This window comes from Sardina pilchardus, chromosome 7, assembly GCF_963854185.1.
Source record: "Sardina pilchardus chromosome 7, fSarPil1.1, whole genome shotgun sequence".
NCBI lineage: Eukaryota > Metazoa > Chordata > Actinopteri > Clupeiformes > Clupeidae > Sardina > Sardina pilchardus.
The window spans coordinates 25,220,621-25,246,779 of NC_085000.1; the positions used below are offsets into that span (position 1 = coordinate 25,220,621).

Consider the following 26,159-nt stretch of genomic DNA (forward strand, 5'->3'; position numbering starts at 1 on the left):
GGGAGACAGGGGGGAAACTGTCGGGGGATGCGTCCCTAAAACATTTATACACAGCTCAGGCAGATGTACAGGCACAGGCATGGCCACGTTTGAGGTGTGGCCTTGAAACCAGTCATTCAGTGGCAACAGCATTCACTTGCCAGACACAACACAACAGTTACTCTTGGTGTGCTGTCTTTAGCAATAGTGGCAGGCCATTGTCCTCATTGGGAATTATATTTTGTTAAGTACTACACACCGACATCTTTCTCTTAAAAAAACAAAACAAAAAAAAACATGGAAAATGGTTTTCTAATTGTCTTCTGAGCATACGCTACAAACATATGGCAAGAGCTGCCTGTTAAATTCATAATTAGCTAGTGCCATAGCAACAGGGACATACATTGTCTGGTCTGTGATATAAACACACACACACTGTATATGGAACACATTTCTAGAAGCAATTACTGTGTGCAGATGGGGTAAGCCAATTGAAGTGTGGTATGGTTCGTGGATGAGTGTTTCATCCATTCAAGATGTCCAGAGGGAGAGGCTAATATGTTTTAATAATCACTTATCAGTGATTAAGCAACACAGTCTTATACGGTTGTCTGATGCTTGTAGACAGGACAAAGATAATGTTAGGTAGGGAGATAGGTGTGCAGAAGAGGAATGGCTCAGTATTGCTACAGATTTTTTTTTTATATCTGTGGTTAATTCTGCAGCTACTTCCATTCAGAAGAGCTCCAAGTAACCATGCAAAGCAATCAGCAAATGGAAAAACTGAGAGCACCCTCGCACAAGCCCTCTTAGCAACATATCGCTATACGGCAGCCTTCATCCTGTGCAGTATGGCTCCTGGTCCACTGACAGGTTTCCTAGACTGCTTAGAGGTGTTCCTGGTACTGTCATTGTTTGGTACTGTTGATGTGTTTGTGCAAGGTTACTATCTTACCTGTCCTCACTACAGACGAAGGCCACCTGAGGCTTAAGCTTACATAATGCTGCCTCTAAAGCAGGTGCCACAGGGGTTGTCTCAGTTAATTGCCTCTTTTACTACAATACATTTATAAGGCTGTTCGTAGATTTCACAACAAAGACACATGGTACAGAACAATACAGCCTACCAAGGCCAATGCTTTACAAATCAAAGGCACTGACTGTACTGTTGTATGTGAGATGATGTACAACAAGGTGAATGTATTTGTACATGTTGAAAGTAACACAATTCAAGAGAGAAGCAACAGTCCATTTTGATAAGCCAAACAAACGTGATTGATTAGAAAGCCAACCACAAACTGCAATTGTTCTCATTTACATAAATGCACTCAGCCATTTGCAAATTGTGAGATACAAAGTGAAATGGATGTGTTGTGCAAGTGAGCTAATGGTGAGGGCATTTTAATGTTGTTTATTGACAACATTTGCACCATGCCAAAAGCCATTGAGAGCCATTTCATTGGGGCTTCCCGTCTCATTCAAACTACTTAACTGACGTTTCTCAAATTAGGCAAGTCAGAGACTGATCAATGTTTTTCTTTTTACAAACACATTTACACTCAACAGAGACATTTTAAGGATTTTCACACTTGCCTATGCATGCTGACTACGCTACTGCTTCTCTGCAGTTGGGAAGACCTAGCAACTAGAACTGGCCAAGCCTAAAGTGACCGCAGCTGCCCCCTGCTGGCCACAGCGAGACTTAACAGGAGCACTGCCCTCACAGCTGTAGCTGGAGGAGCAGTTTCGAACGCTTACTCACTGCTGCTCCAGTCACAGCGCTCATCACAGGGCTATTTTCAGGTCAGCGCCTGACCTGAAATGCGTTTGTCAAGTTTACTGAAGTGAATGTGGCACACCTTGAAAATATCGAACCCCTCGTTGCTGTCTTTCGAGGGAAGCTTTTGTAGGACAGGTTTTTCCTGCTCCTTCGATTTGATTTTGGTGGTGCATCGGGCTTAGGCTCATCTCTGAGTATAAAGGTACTCAGATTAATTAATTTAAGAGTTTGATATGAGGGGGCACTAAAAGCCGAAGCTCTGAACAGCTATATCCGGGAGTCAGTCCTCAATCCAAAATGATTCTTGTTTATCTTATAGTGACCAGTCCTCACCTACACAGTCACAGTGTCTCCTGGAATAACACATCACTTCATGAAGAGGTATGACAAGGGGGAGACACAACTAAAACAAGAACAACCCTTACCATCTCCACTGTTTGTGCTTTGGCTCCCTCCGCTGTGCTCTTTACAAGACATATAAACATACACGTAATTACGGTCATTTTAGTAAACATGGGAGATCAGACTGAGGACAAGCGTGACTCTCAGGGTGCCTCTCATTTAGAGTTTATACGTCTATCTTTCTTTATGTAAATCAGTGAGGATCGAGGCCCGAGGAGTGAGGGAGGACGTATGAACTCTAAATGAGAGGCACCTTCAGACTCTCAAAAAAGGGAGCGGCTCACAAGAGCACACAGAGGGAGGCTGGCTGCACGCTACCCTTCCTGTCGGCCAACCAACAGTAATCAATAGATCTATCCTGGCCGACTCTGCCATCGACTGCCCAACGGTAGACAATATAAGGCAGCCATAATATTTCTCTCGACTCTTAGCCTACCCATTTTCCTCCCCTCGAAAGACTTCTACGAGTATGTCCAAAGATGTGCATTAAGTAAGAGCAAGAGGATCAGTAATTAACCATCCTTATTTATTAACCCATGATATTAACAGGGATTTTCGTCAGCTTGGAGTGTTACTGAGATACTAGAGTTACTGAGTTAAAAGTAATATCACAGAGAAGAGTAATAATGTCTTTATTGAGTACAAGTTATCAATAAACAATGACTTGTGCTTTTCTGTCATCTCACAAACGTACCAGGACAAATCTGGGATCACCAAATTAAGAGGTCCATTTCCTCTGAGTACAAAAAACCTCATAATCACACCCTCACTTACAGAGATAGAGATATCTACAAGACAACCTGCACACATTCGGGGGAGCGAAATGAGGTTATCAAAACATCCATCACAGTTACACACATTCATTAGAAAAAGGAATATATTTGTGGATGTGCGGTCTCATTTGCAAGACAATTTGCAAGATGGTGCTCTTCCGGACTTTGTGTGTGTGTGTGTGTGTGTGTGTGTGAGTGTGGAGAGGCTGTCAGACAGGTAGCCCTGGCAGTCGGAGAAGTGCAGCCTTTCCCTGGGGCTGTGCAGAATATCAATGCCCCCCTCCCTTACCTATACCACTCCCCCACCCTTACCCCGCCAGCACGCTGGCAGCGCCCGGTTCTCAGTGGCTGAGTGTATCTTGGTCATCGTCGTCGCTCCAGTTCGATGTGCCGTCCGTCCCAAAGTACCGGTCCCCAAAGTCCCCTTCGGAGAAAAAAATGACAAGAGGACAAGCTCATAATTCTGTGTTACATAAAGGTCAATGCTGTGTCCGGCAGTATATTAGCTACTGATATGTGCAATTGATCTGTAAGATATTACAAAGATTTTTCCGCACTGTATAGAAGACGCTGCAAGGTTTTTTTTTTTATGTACATGTACACAGTTCAGTTATGCAACAGATGCATCATTGAATTCATATCGCCACTGGTAAATGATAGTCACAAGGCCAAGGTCATGTGCTTATGAGATTCACAGATGAAGAACAAACCTTCATTTTATTTCTCCGACTACATTCTGTGAAATGTATGTTTACAGCACATTGTACACAGTGTGCTGTGCATGTGCTTCAGAGACGGAAGAAAGACATCTTCTGTATCGATGTATCCAAAGGCATCACGCTGAAAGCTCCATGGACTTGCGTTCTTTAAAGTTTAAGATTTCACAAACAGCACTGATCAGGGGCAGGATTCCTTTGTAGAACCTTTATCATCATTCTCATCGGGAATGAACATCAAAGTAGTCTTCAGTTCTGAATGGTTCATTTAGCCAACAATGGGCTATTTTGTGCGGATGAAAGATGTTAAATTCAGAACCACTGACTGTTTATCTCTAACTCCGCACTGACCACACACACTCCACATGCTTTAGGGCAGGGTTGTTGTCGACCCTTTGGACCACCACTCTCACCTATTCCCGGAATGACTTGGAGAAGGTCGTCTACGCTTTCGTCGACGGCGGTGGTGATGATTCTGACACGGGGGAAGGCGTAGGCCACGGAATGCACTCCCAGCTCCGCCATCAGCAGAGACACCAAGAGAATGTTCTCCTCCTGCACATCATGGTCCTGGAGACACACCACAGCCAGTTAGCACACAGTCTCAGAGGAGTGGAGCAACACACACTACAATCAGTTAGCACACGGTCTCAGTGGAGTGGAGCTACACTGTACACACACACACACACACACACGCCAAACCCCAGGGAGCTCGAGCTACTGCTTTGGAAGTCGTCACTCCCCAAACATTTTATTTTTAACTTCCCTGGAGAGCAACAGCTCCAACTCTTACCATAGTTCAGATTAAGTTTCTGACCATCTGACATGACCATAGCATAATCAAACAAATTCTGTGCATGCCTACAGTAAACACAGCCAGTTGGAGATCCATTTTTATGGTTCACTATCAAAGGTTTTGGAAGGAAGCAAGTAAGTATTCTTGAGAATAGAATAGAATAGATAATTATGAGAATCATATTACGTTAACATATTAAATTAAATGAATATCAAATAAGATGTAAGAAGTGAGACATACCATAGTACTAAAGACATACCATAGACTAACTGTACTCTCTGTCATTTTGCCACTCACTATTACTAAAACTGGTCAACTGCTCAGGTAAAACCGAGTGACAGTGTGTCAGTCACGTTTTGTAGGGGACAGCTGTTGCCCCTCACTGGAGACCATTAAGGAGCGTAATGCATATAAAGTAGATGGGCGGGGGTGATGTGATGTGACGCACCAGCAACACACGCACAGCCATCATGGCCGCCGCTCCGGTGGACACCGTGCTGTCCATCAAGATCACGTGATCCTCGCTGATGTCTTTGGGCAGGCGCAGGTAGTGCAGCTGGTGGAGAGAGAGTGTGAGAGAGAGAGAGAGAGAGAGAGAGAGGGGGACAGAGAGAGAGGAAGAGGATGGTGAAGAGGCTGTTACCATGGAGACTGAGGGAGGAAGAGGAAACCCTGGTCACCACAGAGATGTGGTGAGAACTTGGAACTCCTGGTTACCATGGAGACCAAGTCGAAGGGGCAAGGAGAGGCAGGAGAGGAGTAGCTGAGGAAGGAGCTGAAATATCTCAAAAGTTTGTCACTGTTCATTAATCAATAATTTAACTCAGTGAGAGAGTAGAGGAATATCTTATTCCCTACACTTTTCACATTTTTTTTTATATCACATGCTCAAGTTGGCACATTGAAACCACCACACCGAAAGCTATTACCCTCTGTTGCAAGAAAACAGAACATGTTCCAAGAACAGGGCAATATTCTTCTGACTCACTACCTCAGTGCTCTTCAACCCCACAAACAAAACATTTCACTACATTTACAAAAAAGCTGCTTTATTATGACTGCCTCCAAACTAAAGCCATTTTCACCGGTGTCCTTCACAATGGACATGTCCATCTGGCTGTCAGTGCAGGATAATTCTCCTGGCTAGTTACCTCTGGTTCCCCTGAGTCCAGGTTGGTCTGGATGAGGATCTTGCCGATGCGGACATCTTTACAGACTGCCCTCAGCGCCGGCTCCATGGTCTCCCCTGCCCGCAGAATGGACACGCCTGTTATCTGTGGAGAGGGCATGACAGCACGTGGATTACACTTTGTAGATGGAGGATGTTATTGCCATCATGCCTGTTATCTATGGGCCATCATACACGAGTGTCAGGAGAGGACATGGCATACTATAAGGACAACATACGGATTACAGTTTGTAGATGGAGGGCGTTGACACATTTGCTATTATGGGCCAGATATGGGCTAATGTCAGATGTCAGGACAATTTCGAAATCCACTCGACATAAATCCTACATGCAAAGGATTATCAGACGTTGACAAAACGGACAAAAACGGTGCACATATACTAAAGAGAGAGAGAAACAGACAGAAAGAAATAGAGGAATAGAAAGAAAGAAAGAGAGAGAGAAAGACCCACCCCTTTCCCGCTGAAGCTCCTCCCCTCGTACTCCTGGCCCTGCGGCGTCTGCACGGTGGAAGGCTGCGGAAACAAGCGAGCGCTTTACTATCTCATTAGCATCTCACTTTTATCAGTCTGACCACGGCGTAACACCGCAACAGAACATCAAGTACACTCAAAGCACATGACTCTGCATTTATCTCGCAAATTAATTAAAAACATGCATAACAAATGAACCCGGGTCAGCAGAACAATGGTAACGAGCCATTGGTTTTGAGGCTATAATTAGCATTGTGTGTGGTAGAGCCAACTTTGATCTTCCTATAATAATAACACAGGACCAGGCCTATGGGTGTGAAGTATGAGACAATAGTGAGCTTGATAAGTGTTAAAGAGATATACACTTAAAATGTGCTATTTGAATACTATGCATACAGTACGTCACCACAAAATTATGATTCGTACAGGAGCACATATGCATTGATGAGCACATTGATGCATTGATGAACATATGCACTGCCAATACTTTCAGAATCATGCACATGCACACAAATACAGTGCTATCTATAACATATACATAGTATATCTATTATGACAAGGGTACACAAAAGCATAATTCACACACACCTTCGATGGCAAGAAGGTCAAAGCATGCTCTATTAGAAGGCGCATCAGTCTTTTGGAGTAGAAGATAAACTCATCTCGACTAGTCTCCTTATTTCTGAAAACGAGATACACACACACACACAGAGAGAGAGAGAGAGAGAGAGAGAGAGAGAGAGAGAGAGAGAGAGAGAGAGAGAGAGAGAGAGAGCAACAGAGTTAAGTTAGACAATCTGCCTGCCTGGATCCATTCGGGATAGCATCATCATGACTGTAAACCTTGACACAGTATCTTCCCACTACTCAACATGACATGCATTATTATTATGGGATGGCATGGCTTGCCCTCACTGCAGCATCACTGTGAGCCTTTAGGCAGGAGGGGGCCAGTGAGGTTACTATTAATACCATCCAAATTAGCACCCTGTCCTCCACAGTAAGGTCTGCTGTTAGAAGGAGACAGGTGACTGGAATAACCCTCACCTAGGAGGACGTACCAGAGGCATAGCCTAGCCTAGCCTAACCTAGCCTTCTCTCTCACTGGAAATCACCTGCCTAGGCTAATGCAATCGGTCTGCCACAGAGGCAACACCGCACATGCATATAGTACACGCATACATGCACGCATACATGCACGCACGCACGCACGCACGCACACTCGCACGATCAAGTACACTCCTTGGGGATCAATGAAGTATCTATCTATCTATGTATCTATTGATTATGTGATGTACTGTGCACTAGGCAGTGAGTTGAAAGAGATAGTGAAGGGGTTAAAGACAGTATGCTTGACAGAAGGGAGAGGCTAGAAGGGTGAAAAGGTGAAGAGGTGGCTGGAGAGAGACGGCGAGGTGCCCTCTGACCTGATGATGGTGTGCAGGCCCCGGACCTGCGGGCTGCTCTCCAGCACGCTGAGCGTCTGGGGCAAAGGCTGCGTCTGGGGGGCCGAGGCCAGGACCGCTCTGTTTGGGGGCGCGGTTTAGTGGGCATGATGGGAGTGTGTTTGAGTGAGTGAGTGAGTGAGTGAGTGAATGAAAGACAGAAAGAGAGAGTGTGTACATATTTTTTAATTCATGATTTAGTGTATTGAATTATCATGAATTCATCATCAGCGTGAGTGCGTGCGTGTGTGCGTATCCATGTGTGCATGTGTATGTGTGTGTGTGTGTGTGTGTGTTTGCATGTGTGTATATGTATAGAGAGAGAGAGAGAGAGAGAGAGGGGAGGAAAAAGAGATAGAGAGTGTGTGGGTGTGTGTGTGTGTAAGGGGGTGATTGCCAGTGAATAAGTACATCAGTACATGTACGTCAGAGGGAGAAAAACAATAAAGCCATTAGAGACCAGCAGAGTCTTTCTATTATTCCAACTTCACTGAAAACACTTTACAAAAGTTCCGAAAAACAAAAATATGAAGAGGAGGAACAGGGAACAATCTGCCACTGGAACACAATGGCTCTCCCGGAGAGAGATCAGAAGGCTGAGATTTTAATGAGGCTACAAACGTCTGCTACCATGTGCCCGACAGCAGACACTTGGGGGCAAAACATAGACGCTCGTGCCGTCTCAGTCTCACTAACATCTCACTCATGTCTCATTGCCGAAGTTTCTACTTCCATTTCCATCTAAACAAGCTCTACTGGTGGATTTCCACAGGAAGGTCAGGCACAGACTGTGTTTTTATAAATAGCAGCCGCTCCAAACAACGAGCAACAGGAGACTCACACACAGCACTACTGCTGCAATTAGGCTGTCTCAGGTAGAAAAGCCTCTCTAAAAACCTAAGGGCTGACAGTTATGGCCTCCAAATATTTCAACAACAGAGCATCTCAAAACCACTTGATGGTACATGCTCTCTTTGATGGTGAATGCCGTGTTGGCTGACTTTCTGCAGTGTCTTTAAGGTTTATTCACCTTACTCAGTTCAATCGCATGCATCTGATGTGAACTGACAATGATTTACTGACTACTAGTGCTGAATGGGAGTGTGTTTATATTCATATTGTGAAATATTGTCCTCTCATAAAAGCACTGCAAACGGCAAATTATTGTAGGAACACAGCATTGTGTGTTCCACAGGTAAACGGGCCCACAGATTGTGTTGATATAACTGGAGGCTCAAGGGAGGGTAGACAAGATAACACAGAGGAGAGAGAGAGAGAGAGAGAGAGAGAGAAAGAAAGAGAGAGAGAGAGAGGAGGGAAGGATGGAGGGATGGAGAGATGGAAGGGAGGGTCTACTCTACCTGACACTGAGTTCACGCTGCATTAAGAGCAAGAGAGAAAACAAAGAAGAGAGAGAGTGAGAAAGGACTGGGGAAAAATGAACAAAAGATAACATGACTAGCTGTAAGATATGATGCAGTACAAATGTATCTGTGCCGTGTGTGTGTGTGTGTGTGTGTGTGTGTGCGTGGGTGTGTTTTGTTATGTACAGTGAAGTGCCTATGGCTCCTCAGAGTTTTCCCATGATGCTCCTTGCTCACCTCCTCCAGTTGACTTTGAACATGCTGGACTATCAGGTCTATGGCCACCATGTTTCCCCCACCTGATCATGTGCATAGTTTGAGGGGGGCAGTACAGAATAGAGTATGCGTTAGAAATGTTGACTTAAAAGTAATTATATGTAGTGCAGGAGAAAGTAAAGCACAAGAAAATATAGACATGAATAAGCAAACAGGGACATACAGTAAACAATCAAATAATAGATGACAAAGTTGACAGTAGTATTAATCCAAAAAGAACGAAAGATAATTAATGATAGCTTGTGACAGCGATATTAATCCAAAAGAACTATAAAAGATTAATCATAGCTTGTCCCCATAACTGACCAAACAATAGCACATAGCCATTAGTGGAAAGACTTACCGCGTGGCACAACAATGTCTGCCAATCTCATGGTGGGCTCAATGTACTGTTCAAAAGCTGGCTTCACAAACTTATTGTACTGCTTGATGACACCCTCAATGTCTCGCCCTCGCTCCGTGATGTCCCTCCTGAGCCTCCGTACCAGACGGATGTCCGAGTCTGTGTCCACAAAGATCTTCATGTCCAGGAGCTACAAACAGCAAGGCACCGAGTGACGCTCGGATCTGAGACAACAGGCGCTAAAAACTGAGCTGCTAGCTGCTGCATCTGCTATTAGTCCACGGGGAGAAAAAAAAAAAGAGTAGGCATGCAATCCTCCCCTCTCCTATCTCCAGAGTTTCATTTTCTTCAATATCCCCAGCCTTCTCTGCCTATTCGCCTTATCTGCTTCCTTGGCCAAGTCTAATTTCTTTAGAGATGCATGGAAGCTTCACCAGGCAGCTATCTCAATAGTGCCAGCCAAAGGGCACATGCAGAAGAAGAAGAGCCTAAATCGAAAATGTTTCAAAAGGTCTCTCACCTGCAAAAGCTCCTTATCAGCAAAGGACATGATTCCCTCAAAAATGATGACACTGGCACCATAGAGGTTTTTCTGAAAGACCAAACGAAGAGAGAATTATCCAGAGTATCCAACTCAAAATGTCAAGCCTAAGCTGACTAGAAATGAAGGGGTTTGTGGAAATTTAAGTTACAAAAAATGAAGTGAGGAGAGCTCTGTGGTTCATTAACAGAAGAAAGTCTCTGGCTCTGACAAGAAACCTTGACCACAATAATTATGACAAGAATTCTGTCTGGCACTCGACTGGACAGAACATTGAAATTACTTTTCAATAAAAACTTTGAAGTTTGAAGAGTATATGCCAAAAAGGGGCTTCTTGGTGAATTCATGATAAAGATATTTCAGAGAGAACTCTCAGATGTATGAGTTTATGAGCTTTTTCATGTAAGTACATGGCAGTAATGTGCTTGGTCTTGATGGACTAGATCTGCTTAAGCTGCTGCTGTTAGTTGCAGCGGCTGCCAACCTGGTTGCAACGCTACATAACAACCGCTGCTACTGCCGCTGCATACACAGAACACAACCAAACAGACAGGACTGTAAACTGTATATCCATTCGTGCTGAACTTATTCATTCCAGAGGTAGTTCTGTCCTTGGTCGAACACAATACTTAAACATACACCCACTGACAGAGTTGTGCAATAGACCATTGGGTTAAAAGCTCTCTTTAAAAAATTGACACAAGAAGATAAAAAGGGTTTCATAGCAATTTTACACAGGTCATAAAAATGACCATGAAATCAGACCAAGCCCATTTCAGAATTCAAAATGGCACTTTAATTCTTAACACAAATATAACAGTAAACTATTCATACTAAACCAAATGGAAAATATTATAATAAACCATTTACGGAATCTGAACACTCAACAAACTTAGTATTTTCCATTATATGCTGACTGGTTTCATTGAGAATTATTACATTATTATCACATGATTAGTACCATTCTACTGCCTCCACATGTGCTTTTGTGCCATTCTAACTAATAACGGCACCTACCCAGTCTTTGTGGCGGCTGTGGGTGGTAAAGTCATACACGGGGATCTTGACGCTCTTGCCCTGCTTGAGTTTCCTCAGCGTGGCCACTAGCAGCTCAAAGTCAAATGCCCCGGGGTGGTCGAAGTTGTAGTCATTACTGGCCGCCAGCGTCTGCTCCTCAGCTGTCAGCACCTGGGGGAGGGGGAGACATGATGATGAAACGCCTGAACACTTTAACGCCCCAGCACGTTGCCGTCTACCTCATCGTGACTGAGAGAATATATTAAATTGAAAATCCTCAAAAAGAGTGAACAAATAAAAAGTTACCAAAAGGTCTTTAGTGTACTGTGTGGATCATTGTAAAGACTCACTTTAGCAGCGTGGTGTAGGCTACAGCTATACCTTTATATCAGCAAAATATGCTTTTTGGTTATCTGGCATTCTGAAAATGTGTTTGTGTTCTATTTTGCTTGCATGTGTTTAAATACGGGGAAGCATTCTGTCATTTGGTCAGAAACACACAAATGTGGAGTCGTCAATGGCGACTACATAAGATCAACAACATCTGCTTTAAAAAATCTCTCCTTCATGGAGGTGAAGCTTCTCTTTCGCGTGTTTTGATGATGAGTGCTACACATCATAAAATCTACTGTGGGAGTAACGTTATGTGAAATGGATTTGTTTTTCATCTTGTATCTTTACGTAACCTCGTCTTTGTTCCTCTTTTCCCAACTCCAGTGAACATCAGGCGGGAATGAGAATTGCTTCCTGTGTGGTGAGCTTTGCATGGGGCGCAATCTAACGCGATACTCTCTAGCTAGCGGACTATAAACAGACAGGAGATTACCTGGCTCTACACACACACACACAGACACACACAGACACACACAGACACACACACACACACACACACACACACACATAGACACACACAGACACACACACACACACAGAAACAACTGACCCAGATGATTAGGCAATGGACACACAGGACACAGGCATTCACAGATTAGTGCCCATTCATGCACACACCCACACATACCACATACTACACACACACACACACACATACACACAAACACCTGAAAATAGATACACGGACGAAAACAGAGAGACAGACCTTGTAAAAAGAGTCCATAGACAGCAGCACTACCCAAGGTACATCCAGAGCTTCTATGATCTTGTTGGCCACCGTGGTCTTCCCTGAAGCACTGCCACCACACAGCCCTAAGGCACACACAGAATTAGAACACCAAGTGCTGCAGTCCAACAACTTCATGAGAACACAAACAGAAACCTTTATACTGCGCAGCAGTGAGAAGAAAACACACCATCTAGCTCATCCCAGGTGAGCTCCCCAAGCTTTGCAGAGAAGAATGTGTTCATTCTTTTGCATGGCCATGGGCTTTGTCTATTCATTATCTTAATTGAAGATTACACTGTGATCTTACGACACAAATAAACTGTACCACAACAAGTGGTGTATGCGGTGTGCTTTTAAGGCACCTCCACAGATGGCAGACGTGCTCTCTGTACAGAGATGAGAGGTAGTGCACTGTGTGGGAGTCCTTCCCCAGCGATTCATGTTAACCTTCTCAAATTGCTGAACAAAACAAAGCTTGGGTAGCAGAAGAACCAGGCTGGAGTTCAACCTTCTGAGAACCCCCCCCAACAACACCCCTGTGGGTGAGGCACCGCACATCAAAGACCTGCTAGGAACAACACTGGCAATATTCAGCTGTTACTGCATCGTCCCAATACATGGCGCCAGGCACACTATGCCTCAGGACTGCTATTAGTAGCGTTAGTATGGGGAAAATTGAACAAAACTCAATATAACCAACATAAGTTATGATATCAATACCGTATATCAACATCTTGATACTTTTTAAGAGCAAAAATACTTTTTGTGTGAACAGTTTGTGTCTACGAGCAGGTGTATCAGTGCTGTGTCTTGCTCCTACAAACAACAAAAACAAAAACAAAACCCCAGTAACTTTCAGGAGCATTAGCGCACATGGCATGTCGAGGGGTGGGGGGACATATACTGGCCGTACCGATGACGAAGGCATCTTTGGACTGGGCTCCGTGCTCGTCGTACCACGGTGGGCGTCCGGCGGTGTAGATGGTGCGCGTGCCAGTGCGGAGGAGCGGCGGCTCTGTCTTCAGAGACGTGCTCTTCCTGCGGAGGGCGCTGCTCACCGTGGGCAGGAGCCGGTCCAGAGAGTCCTCGCCACTGCCACTGAGACGCCACACACAATACAAACAAAACGAAATAAACAAACAAAACAAACAATGGCAACACTTCCTTCATGTGTCAAGAGGAAAGAGCGAACAGACTGATTCCAGTATACTTAAACTCAAAACCAAACTCTAGTCTACTGAATCCATATGCCACCTTTGATAGACAGTATTTCATGACTGAATAATGGGCTAATTTCTGCAGTGAGTTAAAATGCTCATGCTATACATATGCTCACAGCTGATTATCAGACATTTAACCTGCACCCTCTTCTATTAGTCGGACACAAAGCAGTCCTATCAAAAAAGTACATGTCATTCTTCTGCTTTTAGTGATTCACAGTATGCACACTCAAGCAACATTTCATGATGCATCTCCTGCATAGTCTGCATCAGCATTAAACCACAATCTATAAATATAAAAGAGTTCCTGAAGTGGGTATGTCAATAGGCATTGAAAGCGGATGGGTAAAGGAATATGATACATAATTCATACAAACATGCATATCCCAGGGGATCACCCCTGCAGAAAAGGTCCTCCTCCCATAGAGAATCAATCACGACAGACTTCTCAAGTCTGCTTATTGGCTGGTGGACGGCATCCAAAAGATGTGCATGAGCTAAAGTGCTCCTCACGTTGGCAGGAGTGCAAACCCTTAAGTCAGTATAAATCAGAGCCTTGTTTTAGCTGCCACTCTCTCTTCGTGACACCCGGCTTTATTTACTGCTCTTCTCAAAGAAGCCACAGGGTTCATTTAAGCTCTCACGCCTGGGCCTCAGAGAACACGTTTGGAGGTGTGGCGGAACTCACACAAGCACAAGTTCCTCTGTTCCCTCTGATAGAAGCAGAGAGGGTTAAAGCGGAGCGAGAGGCACAAACGTTCGATCATTTCTGCGTTCTGTCTTCGCAAAGGGGAGGGGGGCTAAATCCCCTTTTAAGCAGACCTGTTTACATTCGAACTGAACTGCTTGCCAATCTGACAGATCGATATCCCACTATGACGTCTTTGCGACACGCCTCTTTAAGCAGACAGGAACTGTTCGAATTTTTCTTCCAGAGATACATTATGTTGCTCTATCTTGTCAAAAATTAAGGATCTTTGATTTAAGTGTTCACTAAGAAGCTGGTGATGATCACACAGTTCTTGGATGAATCAAAGACTGAAAGATGCCCTTAGTACACACAGCAACTAACAAGTTTCAACTTCTTCATGAAAAGACACAAGAACTTCACTCAATGAGGTCATCTGATCCTTTTGGATATAATACCAAAGCTAAACTTTCAACTCTAAAATCTTTATTCTCTCATCTTTCTTGAGGATTCTGGTCTCGTCGCTTGATCTCGATCTTCACTTTTGTTATGAAAGGTACACTTTGACTATACAAAAATGGCCAGAAGGTAGAACAAAGCTAAATAATGTGGAGACTTCTTCAGCAAATCGTTTGACATTCACATACCCTCCATCAGAGCGCAGTGCCCAGCAACCAGATATCCTGGCACCAGTGTAGCCTGGCAGGGTGGTCATATCTGCCCCAGAGTATGGCTGCCGACAGCCCTCCATCTACGACACGTGGCTGTCCAAATGAGCAAAAATATCCTCAACAGACCGCTCCAGCAGATCTCTCTTCCCACACCAAGTAAGCAACAAGAAGCCCGTCCAAAGAAGCACTGTTGCCAGGACGCGAATGTCAGGCACCGTTAGAGAAAGAAAGTCCCGCCATATGCTGACCAGCAGGAAGGAGCAACCGGGGTACAGAAACAAATCTTTTGTCTTTCTGCCCTGAATCTGTCTGACATTTCACCTCACACAGACACTTCTGGCCTTTCCTAATCTCTCTTTCTCTCTCTCTCTCTCTCTCTCTCTTTCTCTCCCTGCAATAGTGAGCTCCAGGTTCTACTCCGTCTGCAGTCTTGTTTCCTTTCTCCTCTAATTCCCCACCTGCCCGAGGAGCCCGTGGGAAAGCGAAAGGGCTTAGAGGGGATCGGTGGCAGGTGATACGTGTTAGGCTGGTATAAATAACGACATAAACACCCGTCAGGCATCAGTCAAAGAACATCTCCTCCTGATCCTCTGCGTGTGGGGTGGGTGTTTGTGTGTCGTTAGCATGTCTGAGCAGGAGCAAGAGAGTGAGAGTGAAAGAGAGTAGAGAGGATATGTGAAAAAGTCAGAAAAACAAACTAAGGGATGAGACATCATACTGAATACAATACAATATATTGCTGACTGGTTTTTTTTTATCTAAAGAAAAAGATATAAGCCTAGGCCTATAAAGCTTATCTCACACATTATTATAGTAGCCTACGTCAGAGGTTTGAACAATACGTCAATATGCCAGACATTTCTGTGCTATTGCCCTACTAACATCAATACCTGAAAAATGTTGTTATGTACTGTAGCAGATCTACTCTGTGTCATTCTAGAGAAGGAACAGAAATGAGGTAGATGTGCTCAAATTTGTTTAATTATTCGAGGATTACAGCCTTTTGATAAATGTGTTTTTCGGGAAAACAAAAAGATCTTGATTTCCATGAACATGGGCATTTCTCATCTTGGAGTAGGCTACGCTGTTGTCGAGAAAACCTGTGTGCTGTCAGCTGTGTTTAGTCACCTCTCCCCTCTCACCTATGAGACGAGACTCGTATGGCCACAGCCTGCCCCCTAGTGGAACAGCTTGTAACACACACTATAAATCAAGTTTGGGTGATTTGGGTCAGTCACTGTAACCTGCCTTTCGCCAGATCCTGTAGTTCGCTGTCTGCTTCACACAAGGATCTGGGACTTCTCGATAGGAGATGTATTTCTGAAGGCGGGTCCTTGTAAAACATCCTCGCATGTGATTTGATAAACCACTTGCCTGTTATCTTGAATGACGTGCTAGGCTTCTTCAAACTCTTGCCAAACCCGGTCGGAAGAAGAGTAAAAACATCCTTGCCACCAATAAATGTCTTCAAAACTATTCTCTGTTAATCTTTTAAAGAATGAATACTCGATAGATTCGACAAAACGGTTGAAATAGCAGAATCAATGTCAGCACAAGACTCCTCGCTGCGTGCCGCCATTGTTATTTGAATCAAACACTCGCTTCGGCGCTCCTGATTGGTTGCTTATTTTTTGATCACTGGCCCAGGGGTTTGGATTGCCCTCGCGTCCAGACCCTTGTGTGGAGCTCAGCGAAACGCCTCTGGTGGAGCATGGCGGAACTACAAGGGTCTGGCGAGAGTCAGGCTACAGTCACTGCAGGATAAGAAAAACGTAGGCTACCAATGATCCAAGATCAGCACTAAATGTAGCCTAGGCCTACAGTAGGTCAGCTGAACAGAGCCAAAGGGAAGTCAAACAGTCTGATTGTGAAGTCATGGGATTAAAAAGAAATATGGATAACATCTAAACTAACCACTTGGCATTGTGACAGACAGAAAGGGATACAGCCTAAAGAGAAAGAGATGTGTGCCTACAAAACTGTTTAACCAGCCAAAACAATTGTTGTCAGAATGTAGCCTACTTTAATTGAGCATTACATTTCAACACTTCCTCAGCATAGGATGTAGCGATGCATTTATCACCTGCAGTGATTCTGGACCCTAAGGGCAGACATACCGGTAGCTGCTGCCTGTTACTGTAATCCTTATACGTCTGGCTGCCAGCACTACTAATGACACATATTCTCTGTCAAAGATGTTCTCCCTCGAACCTAGTGTGTTTCACGCTTAAAATTGAATCATATAACATGTTAAACTGACATTATGTAAGAGACTGACTTTCTCTACCCAATGAGGTGCAGACGGACAGGATGGCAGCGATAGTCATAGGACACAAATCAGTCATGCGCATTCATACTTCCACAGCCTATTAGGCTAACCAACCCTTCACCTACTTTTTGAAAAATAACTAGGATGCATTGTTATGGTTTACAGAAAAAAACTGCTATCGTTTGAATTAAGATTTCACAAACTCCTCGAATAATCCAGAAATTATTGGTGTAATAGTTTTACAGAATTAGCGCGCGGTTTCAACCAATGACTGACGGAGCATCGTCACTATCTTACCACAGGTCAGAGTAGCGAACACAGACAGTCTTAATGTCTGCTTTAATGTAAGAGTAAATTAATTGCTCACTATGAACAACTTTGAATACCTGTCTGACAAAGAGGAGCCTTTCTTCCCACACTCCATCAGCGGGATGCGGCATTCCCTGTAAATCTCCGACATCGCCATGAACATTTCTGACAATCAGCTGGCCGCGGTGCTCCAAATGCTTTCTGGGAAATGTAGGCTAGTTGAGAGTGACAACCCACCTCGATTGGAAATTATTAGGGCCTACCATTACCATTCGATTATGAAAGTAGCTCCAAAACCTGTCAGTTTCATCCATTTATTATAGCGCACAGAAAATGACTTACTTTGATAACAGCGAGTAGGCTATCATATCTTGGATTTATGATCTATATGGCCGGGAATGCTATTTTCAACCACCAGATGATGGCAGTATATACCCAGTTGTCTCTTCACAAAAGAACACCACAGGTTTTGTACATTTTATTTTTGTCGCCGATAACTGGGTACATCACGCAGAAAGGTAAAACTGACTTAATAATAAGCAAACTCAACAATATTAAACAGCAGTAGGCTATATGTCTTGTAACTGTCTGGATGTGTTTCAGAAGTCTTTTACAGTCATTTCGTTTACGCCATATGGTAGGACATGATACATGTGTTGCAGCCTAATTTAATGGTGACCACCTTTGACAAATCTAACTGATTTGGTTTTATTGTTTCTGGCAGATACTGATCAGTGGCATCAACTGAACTGGCAAACAAGTGACTCCAAATACATTTGCAATTATAGTGATCACCTCTCCCTTGAGGTCACTTGTGTCAACACAATTTGCTGGACATATCTCATGGAAGGATCTTAGAATAGGTCATACATCACCCAGACACATGGCTCGAACAACAAAACATAACATAGCCTACTGGTGGGAATTCATTATCAATCATTCTAGCCGTTGGGCAACTGACACAATCCAATTTAGCATAACAATCGATGCCTATATCTCTGACATGTCAAATAATCAGGAGATGCCAGTCCATATGGTAAAATAATAAGTTCTATTGATAGTACTATAAATATCAAAACACAATCAATCAATCTGTTTCCATTTACCTATACTAACATAAACATATGGGGCAAATAAATGCTTTTAAAGTAACTTATTGGTATTCCTTATGCAAAAGTGAGTATGCCGTATGCATGACAATGTCTTGTGAAGTCCCAGCGCTTTTTAGTGTCAATGAGTACTGGTCTGTTTGATGGAAGAACTGGGTCCTTGGGGCGAAGAGGGACTCATGCATTCTCTCCTTTGTTGGCATCTGCCTTCTGTCATCTGGGGCGACTTTGAAGCATGCGGCGCAGTCTGCACACTGCACAGTCCATTCCACTTCTACCAAACAGTTGTGCTGGTGCGCAATTAGGGACACACACACAAACACACACATACTGTACATATACAGTACACACACACACACACACACACACACACACACACACACACACACACACACACACACACACAAACAAACAAACAAACCAACAAACATACATTTGCACACACACACACACACACACACACACACACACACACACACACTCACTCACTCTCCACTCTCACTCTCAGGATGTCTCTTAAGTCCAGCGATGAGAAAGACAATAACATGGAATCGGTTCCCAGCTCGGCCCGTCTGCCGCCAACAACAAATAAGGGGGAAAACGAGACGATGGAAGAGCAGAAGCCGAAGCAGAAGCAGAAGCAGCAGTAGAGGAGAGCTCAGTGCTCAACATGCTCTCCTTGCCCTCCCCGTGTTCTCAGGCCTCCTCTGTCCACTGCTGCGGGCTACGGCACACCGCTCCACTGAGTGTGTGATGAGAGGAGGCTGCAGTCGGGGGGCCTCGATGGGAGGCCTTTCCAGCATGTCTCTCAAGAAGTCCGTTTCCAGTGCTCTGGTCCAGCCTGGCGCTATCTGTCTCAGAAGCCTCAGGGCCGGAGGCTCTGACAGACACACACACACACACACACACACACTCACGCGCACACAAACACACTTATACACCCCACCCCCCGTCCCCTAGCACGGTCCGATGCCCTTTCCTCTCTGGCTCACTCTCGGTCTCTCGCTCTCTGCCATGCCTGGGCAAGTGGGTCCACGGATGGATGGATTATGACAGGTTTCCGAACGAACCTGTGTGACAGAGAGTGAAGTGGAAGAGAAGTGAAGGGAAAGGAGGAGAGGAGAGAGGGATAGGAGGATGGGGTGATGGAAAGAAAGAAAAGAGGGAGACAGACAGGAGAGAAGGAGGGAAAGAGAAAGACACACAAACATACACAGAAAGAGTGGATAAATACTTCAAGTACTCAGTACTTGACAACCCACATGCATGTTACCAAACCACATACACTCGTTATACACATACCACAGGTTACACACACTCGTTATACATACTATGGCTACACACACTCATTATACACAAACTGTAGGCTACACACACTCTTAACAGCCAACCAACAGCTTCCTCAACCACAAACAACTGGACAGACTTGCAAAGCAAGAACCCAACATACATTTTCTGAAGCATGCACTCCACACAGACACGGACGCAACTTTGGACGCAACTGTAGACACACACACACACACACACACACACACACACACACACACACACACACACAGATAAGATGGCATGTTGTGAGTAATACACACACAAACCCCTGCTGAGCAGCTGCAGGTTTCGTCCCTCCTCCTGCACCTGGAGCTGCAGCACCTGCTGGAGCAGCTCCTGTCTGAGGGTCTCCTGCACCAGCCCCATGCGCTCCAGCTTCTCCCCATTCAGTCGCAGCAGAGCACGGCCTGGGAGGAGCACACGGAGCAAAGTACATCAGAGAGATGGAGAGATAGATAGATAGATAGATAGATACAGAGATAGATACAGAGATAGATAGATAGTTATGGTTATGGTGTTTAGTTTTCGTCCAAAGTGACACAAATAACAGCAATACAGTAAACAATTTAAAAGTTGGTGATACTACAAATATAGATATCATTATACCTTGAATATTAATTCGCCAATGTGAACGTAGCGGTAAAAACAGCAACATTGTATCTAAGACAGCGGCAATATAAACGAAAATGATAGTAGCAGTGTTATATGCGGGATAATAATAAACTACGCGCCATGCGTTTCTAGGAAAATAATGCACTTATCGAAGTGTAAAGTGAAGTCCCCTCCGCCTGCGGCGTCGGGTCCTTATTACTGTACCACTTGCATTATTTTCTTAGAAACGCACAGCGTGTCGTTGATTATCCCTTACATAATACACACAGCCTGTCAATTCAATCAACAGTAACAGAAAATAACTAGATACTATAATATACAGTACAAACCATAATGCATAAGAAACACTTAATAAATTAAATGCATGTTAAACAGATATGCCTTTAAACCCCTTTTGAAGAACCCAAAACCATGTAGACAGTTAGACAGATATACAGATAGATAGAGATAAGATAGACAGATAGATAGAAACTGAGGATAGATAGATACTGTAGGTATATACACAACTTTATAACTTGCAGCTTTACAGTTTGCAATGCTATAAATAAAAGTTTGATACTATATAGAATACTGAAAATGGAGACACAAAAAGGCATTCTGAACGACACATGAACATGGTTGTTAACTAATTAAACGTGATGGTGAGCTATGCTGGCTACATTCTTGGAGTGTTGTCATAGCCCCCTGCAGGGCACAAACACTTGAGGAATTGATCCAACTCCCTAAATAAATCTTGTATGTGTGCATAGCCACATGCTGTCTGAGAACAAGCACGCCCGGGGCCGAACTGCCCTCACAGCTCCACTTCATCCCTGCACTCTCTTTCCATCTTTCTGCCTCTCTCTCCCTCTCTCTCTTCTCTTCCCTCTCTCCCCTCCTTCTCCATCTCACTGTCTCTCGCTCTCTCTCTCTCTCTCCCACTCCCTCTCTGTCTCAGATACACTTCTCTGTGCCTTTCAGCACCCCAGTGCTAAGTCTCGAGAAAGCCCTCTCTCCTCTAAGCAGGTCCCAGCATGCTTCTGCCCTTGATGCTCTGAGTCCAATTAGAGGGACGGGACGGAGCGGAATGCCAGCCGATTCCCCATGGACGGACGGGAGAGGTCTTAAAGGAGCCCGGGGACACGTTGGAAGATACAGTCTGGACCCTCGCTCGGGCGTAGGCATGCACGTGCACATGCACATGCAGGCGTGTGTGTACACACACACACCCACAACTACACACACAGGCTGTCTATTTGTTTGTCTGTCACTCTTTTCGTTCCCTGCGCTCACACACACACACACACACACACACACACACACACACACACACACACTGACACACACACACACACACACACACATTTGCATGGACACACAACTCACAAATCATATGTCCCCCTTCACACAAACCACCTGAACCACCTGAATGAATATATAATTTTTCGTGAAGAATATGTGAATTCATGTGAATTAAAGCTCTCAGAAAACAAAACCGGTTAAGTGATGAGAGAGATGATGAGAGACGGATCTACCTCGATGCGGATATGGCGCAAAGTAGAAAGACTGAGGCAGCAAAGAGTGTGATTCATATGAATAAACTTAACAGCTTTCATTTACTCTCATCTTCATAACCACTGATCTGTGAAACAATGAATAGATAATAGCCATCAAGCTGAAACTCCACCTAGGGCCCAGTTGGAGTGTGTGTGTGTGTGTGTGTGTGTGTAGTTCATTTAATCACTGCTTTCATCTCATCTGTCAGAATTCACACATGCGTGACTGTTGAGAGGCTTTTATGAGCCCAGCAAGATTCCTGGAACGTGTCCTCTCAGACCCAAGTCATCTTCTGCCAAGCTGTAGTAACCACCTCAAAGGAATCAACAGATGCATCCACAGATACTCCCCCCTCTCTTTCTCTCTCTCCCCCCCCACACTTTCACACTCTCTTAGCATAAAGCAGCGCATGCATACACACAGACATGCACAGACTCACAAAAAGGCACACACACAAATGCACACACACACACACACACACAAACAACCCCGTCCTCGCACATGCCACACACACACACACACACACACACACACACACGCCACACACACACACACACACACACACACACACACACACACACACACACACACACACACACACACACACACACACACACACACACACACACACACACACACACACACACACACACACACATACAGACACACACACTACCTTTCTCATCCCTCACTCACACCACATACCCACCATGCCCCTACAAGACCTGCCGTGGATGTTGATGGTGATATTATGACACCCAGAACTCCCTATAGCTTTCACAGACTTACTTAGGATTCAGCAGAACACGGCCAGAAGAACCGGGCAGACCAAGGTTCTGCCAGCGGGGAAGCGACCTCTGACCCCACTGCATCCGTCACTACAGGACAGCAGGAACTCATCTGATTGACCTCAGCGGCAGGTCACGCCCCCTGTCCTGCATTAACCCCGAGGTTGCTGTATTCATAATTCCACGCGAAGCAATGGGGGCAGAGGCGCGATTGATCTGACTTAATGAGTGCGCCATATCACATAATATATATCAATGCATGGCCGAGATACAAGACAAAAGATCTAAGTGATGTTTCTGCGGCAAAAAAAAATAGAACGTTATTGTTGTAAAATAGGTCTGTCAGGCTGTAGTTTTCATGCGACAGTTTCATAATAGTCGCTGGTGTGCTATAGCCTGCTGGAGCTCTGAAAATGCTGCTTCCCACTTCTCCCCATGTCTCATGGTTTCAAACGCTGACGCCTTTTCCAAAAAAGGGGAAAGTGAACGTTGGGGCTGAGAGGGAAAGTGGTTCCGTGCTCTCTGTCCACCTCCGCTCGCCTGGAAGCAGCCGATCCCGCTCTCATTAGCTGAACCTCCTGGAGTCGCTCTCATTAACGAATCCAGATGGCGGACACATAATGGTGGGGAGGACTCTTCCTCTTTGAATCTGCACCAAACACCTCTTTCCATGTGTGTGTGTGTGTGTGTGTGTGTGTGTGTGTGTGGGTTGTGTGTGTGTGTTTGTGTGTGTGTGGGTTGTGTGTTTGTGTTTGTGTGTGTGTGGGTTTGTGTGGGTGTGTGTGGTTTCAGTGACTACCCTCCATGCTGCGCCGCTATCACTCAACGTTCGTGCTTTCCCACAACTAGCTGTGATGATATGTGTTGTTGTTTTGAGGTCGTGCCAAAGGTAATTGCTGGGTTCAGGGCTCTGTTTTATATCGTCTGACTCATGTCTGAGGTTTTCCACTAGTGTGGAGGATTCGTGACCGTGTGGTGGTATAGGGAGGCCACTGGAGCTCTCTCCCATCCCTTTAACCCACTCGTCCATTTCCAATCCAAACCAATCCGGTTTTGGTTTTTCAGTTCCAATTTTCCTTTTTTTACATATCTGGGATCTTAACCCAAATCCTTGGAGAACTTCACATCCTAAACCAAAACTAAGTGCCTACGTCAGTGATGTTTGTGGTGAGGAAAAACTCCCTGCAGAGGTGAAATCCCTGAGCAGGTCTCAGCTGCATGCGGTATGTCTGTGGCTTTGACTTTTATGATACTTACAACCATATGCTCATGAAACTGGAAACATGTGTTGTTTTTGGCCAAGCTGTGGCTGGCTTATTGAGCTTATTTGCACAAAATAGATTTTAAAAAATCTTGCCCATTTGGCTACAAAGCGTAAGAACCATTATGACTGCTGAACTTTTCATGTTAGTATCATATGAACATAATGCTTGGGAAACTTCCGTGGCAGCATTATGTAGAGGTAAATTTGAGGGAAATATTAGAGTTCTAACTAAAGATACAGATATGCTGTAGGTATGAAACAACATTACTGACTAAGTACCCAGCTAAATTTTACATTTCAAAAGTGTTGGAAGTGAAAATGTCACCACCACTTACACCACCACTCACAGTGAACTGTGAACACAACCGAGTTTAGCATGAAGGCCTATGCCCAACGAGGAAAGGTCCAGAGGTGAGCTACTGTACAGTACCTGTGATGGCGTGATGGGAGAAGGCCTCTACGTAGGTCAGGTAGTTGTGTGGACAGTGCTTCTTCAGCCAGCGACACACGTCCTGTTGACTCCACAGCACCACTGGCCGAGACAGACTGGGGATGGTGGGACTGGTGTGGTACACGGAGTAGGAATCGCCTGTACGCAGCTGAGAGAGGGAGAGGGAGAATGACAGAGAGAAACACAGAGAGAGAGAGAGAGAGAGAGACAGAGAAAGAAAGAGACAGAGAGAGAGAGAGAGAGAGAGAGAGAGAGAGATAAAGTATACAAACTCATCAATAAAACCAGCTTGATGTTCTCAAATACATTCTAAATGAAGACAGGCACCGAGGGGAAACCATTATCAAACACAAGCGATTTGTTTGTTGTATAATGAAAGATGATGTTTGGATAAATAAAACTACGTATATACAAGAGGCAGAGAAAATCAGACAGATGGAGAACCCCAAAAATATGTAAAGAAGCCTTGAAAAAGCCTTAATGTTTTACTGTAAATCTATTATACACGGAACCTTCATTACTGTACAAATTACCTGATAAACAAACAACAACAAACAACATAAGCTGTGCAGTGCGGTCTGGAGAGGAGGGCTGTGCATATGGTGTGCTCTCCCAAGGCAGAAATAACTAGTGCACTCATTCCCTGGTGCTGCAACAAGAGCATACCCACAACTCTCTCCCTCCCTCCTTCCCTCCCTCTCTCTCTACCCCCCCTCCCTCACACACATACACACACACACACACACACACACACACACCGACACACCGACACACACATACACACAAATGCAAACATGCTCTCTTCTGACTAAATGCACATTGGCCAGTTACACTCATGACTTTCATGCTGTCTCTCACCCATTTGGGAAAATAAAGTGTTTTAATAACCTGTTCCACAGTATGCACAGCCCATAATTAAGATGGATCATTTAATCTCAAGCGGCCCCTCTGATTGGTTGGCAAAGGGACTTGTCCATAATCAACCAAACTGCGGTCGTTAAATGCAGCTCCATATTTGAAGTGGTTGATATTCTCCACCATCCTCTCTTTGTCAAAGCAGGGTCATTTTCCTCAGTGACGGATGGCTCCCCTTCAGATGTCGAGCATCATTGCTTGTTATCATTCCTCCGATCAGGGGCCATTCTAGCATCAAATCCACAAGCCGCTCTGCACTAGCTCCCCCCCAATCACTACAGTCACACGTGTAGATCCACATCTCAGGCTTGGGGCTCTGAACAGCTCTCGACATTTCAAGGCTGGACCAAGCACTTAACTCATATAACTTCACAATATTGTTCTGCTAGGCTGACAGTACAACTTGGTACAGTGTCTAATAATGTTATCAGGTTCTCTATATTGTCAATAAAGCAACATCTAATTGTAGATAATAGATAAATAAACAACAAGAACATCTAATTATACAACAAGGTCAATACAAATTATGATTATAGACCTACGATATTGATCTGTCTGCATTTGGAGACTTTCTATGCTAAATGTGCAATCTGCTTTTAGCCTACAGGACCCTTTGAAGATCACAGGGATTCATCAGTTTCAAACACCACTAAGGTACCTCTCTCTGTCGACAGTGCTGTCTCTGTCACTCCAAACTCTCTCTCTCTCTCTCTCTCTTCAAACTCTCTCTCTCTCTCCATTTTCTCTGATCTCTCATCTTCCCTTATCTTACCTGCCTCTC

General features: G+C 44.5%; 2 protein-coding genes across 3 annotated transcripts in view; both read right to left on the minus strand.

Moving 5' to 3' along the window:
* Window positions 1-3,257: 3,257 nt before the first annotated feature.
* On the minus strand, window positions 3,258-17,543 carry uckl1a (uridine-cytidine kinase 1-like 1a). The gene is made up of 15 exons (XM_062540090.1): window positions 17,452-17,543; window positions 13,131-13,315; window positions 12,194-12,300; window positions 11,095-11,265; window positions 10,057-10,128; window positions 9,537-9,726; window positions 9,155-9,216; window positions 8,915-8,931; window positions 7,536-7,634; window positions 6,697-6,790; window positions 6,088-6,150; window positions 5,598-5,720; window positions 4,895-5,002; window positions 4,064-4,220; window positions 3,258-3,358 (listed from the first exon to the last, which is right to left on the minus strand). The coding sequence occupies exons 1-15, from the start codon at window positions 17,535-17,537 to the stop codon at window positions 3,276-3,278; spliced, it is 1,617 nt and encodes a 538-aa protein (XP_062396074.1). The 5' UTR covers window positions 17,538-17,543; the 3' UTR covers window positions 3,258-3,275.
* A 131-nt stretch (window positions 17,544-17,674) lies between these two features.
* samd10a (sterile alpha motif domain containing 10a) overlaps window positions 17,675-26,159 on the minus strand; it is a 17,526-nt gene continuing 9,041 nt past the window's right edge. Inside the window, exons 3-5 of one of the 2 annotated variants that reach the window (XM_062541481.1) lie at window positions 24,443-24,611; window positions 20,079-20,219; window positions 17,675-19,553 (exon numbers count right to left, since the gene is read on the minus strand). In XM_062541481.1, coding sequence (XP_062397465.1) covers window positions 19,531-19,553; window positions 20,079-20,219; window positions 24,443-24,611 — 333 coding nt within the window. In that variant the 3' untranslated portion in view covers window positions 17,675-19,530. Of the gene's footprint in view, window positions 19,554-20,072; window positions 20,220-24,442; window positions 24,612-26,159 lie in introns of both variants that reach the window. The other variant, XM_062541480.1, reaches the window with a different exon arrangement.

What these genes read in the sequence shown, in the direction of transcription:
- uckl1a (XM_062540090.1), bottom strand. Translation starts at nt 17,537, where the DNA reads ATGTTCATGGCGATGTCGGAGATTTACAGGGAATGCCGCATCCCGCTG. An exon ending in ACAGCCGCCACAAAGACTGG is followed by an intron (nt 10,129 to 11,094) that starts GTAGGTGCCGTT and finishes TTGGTCTTTCAG; the next exon opens with AAAAACCTCTATGGTGCCAG. An exon ending in TGGACTCAGGGGAACCAGAG is followed by an intron (nt 5,003 to 5,597) that starts GTAACTAGCCAG and finishes TCTCTCCACCAG; the next exon opens with CTGCACTACCTGCGCCTGCC.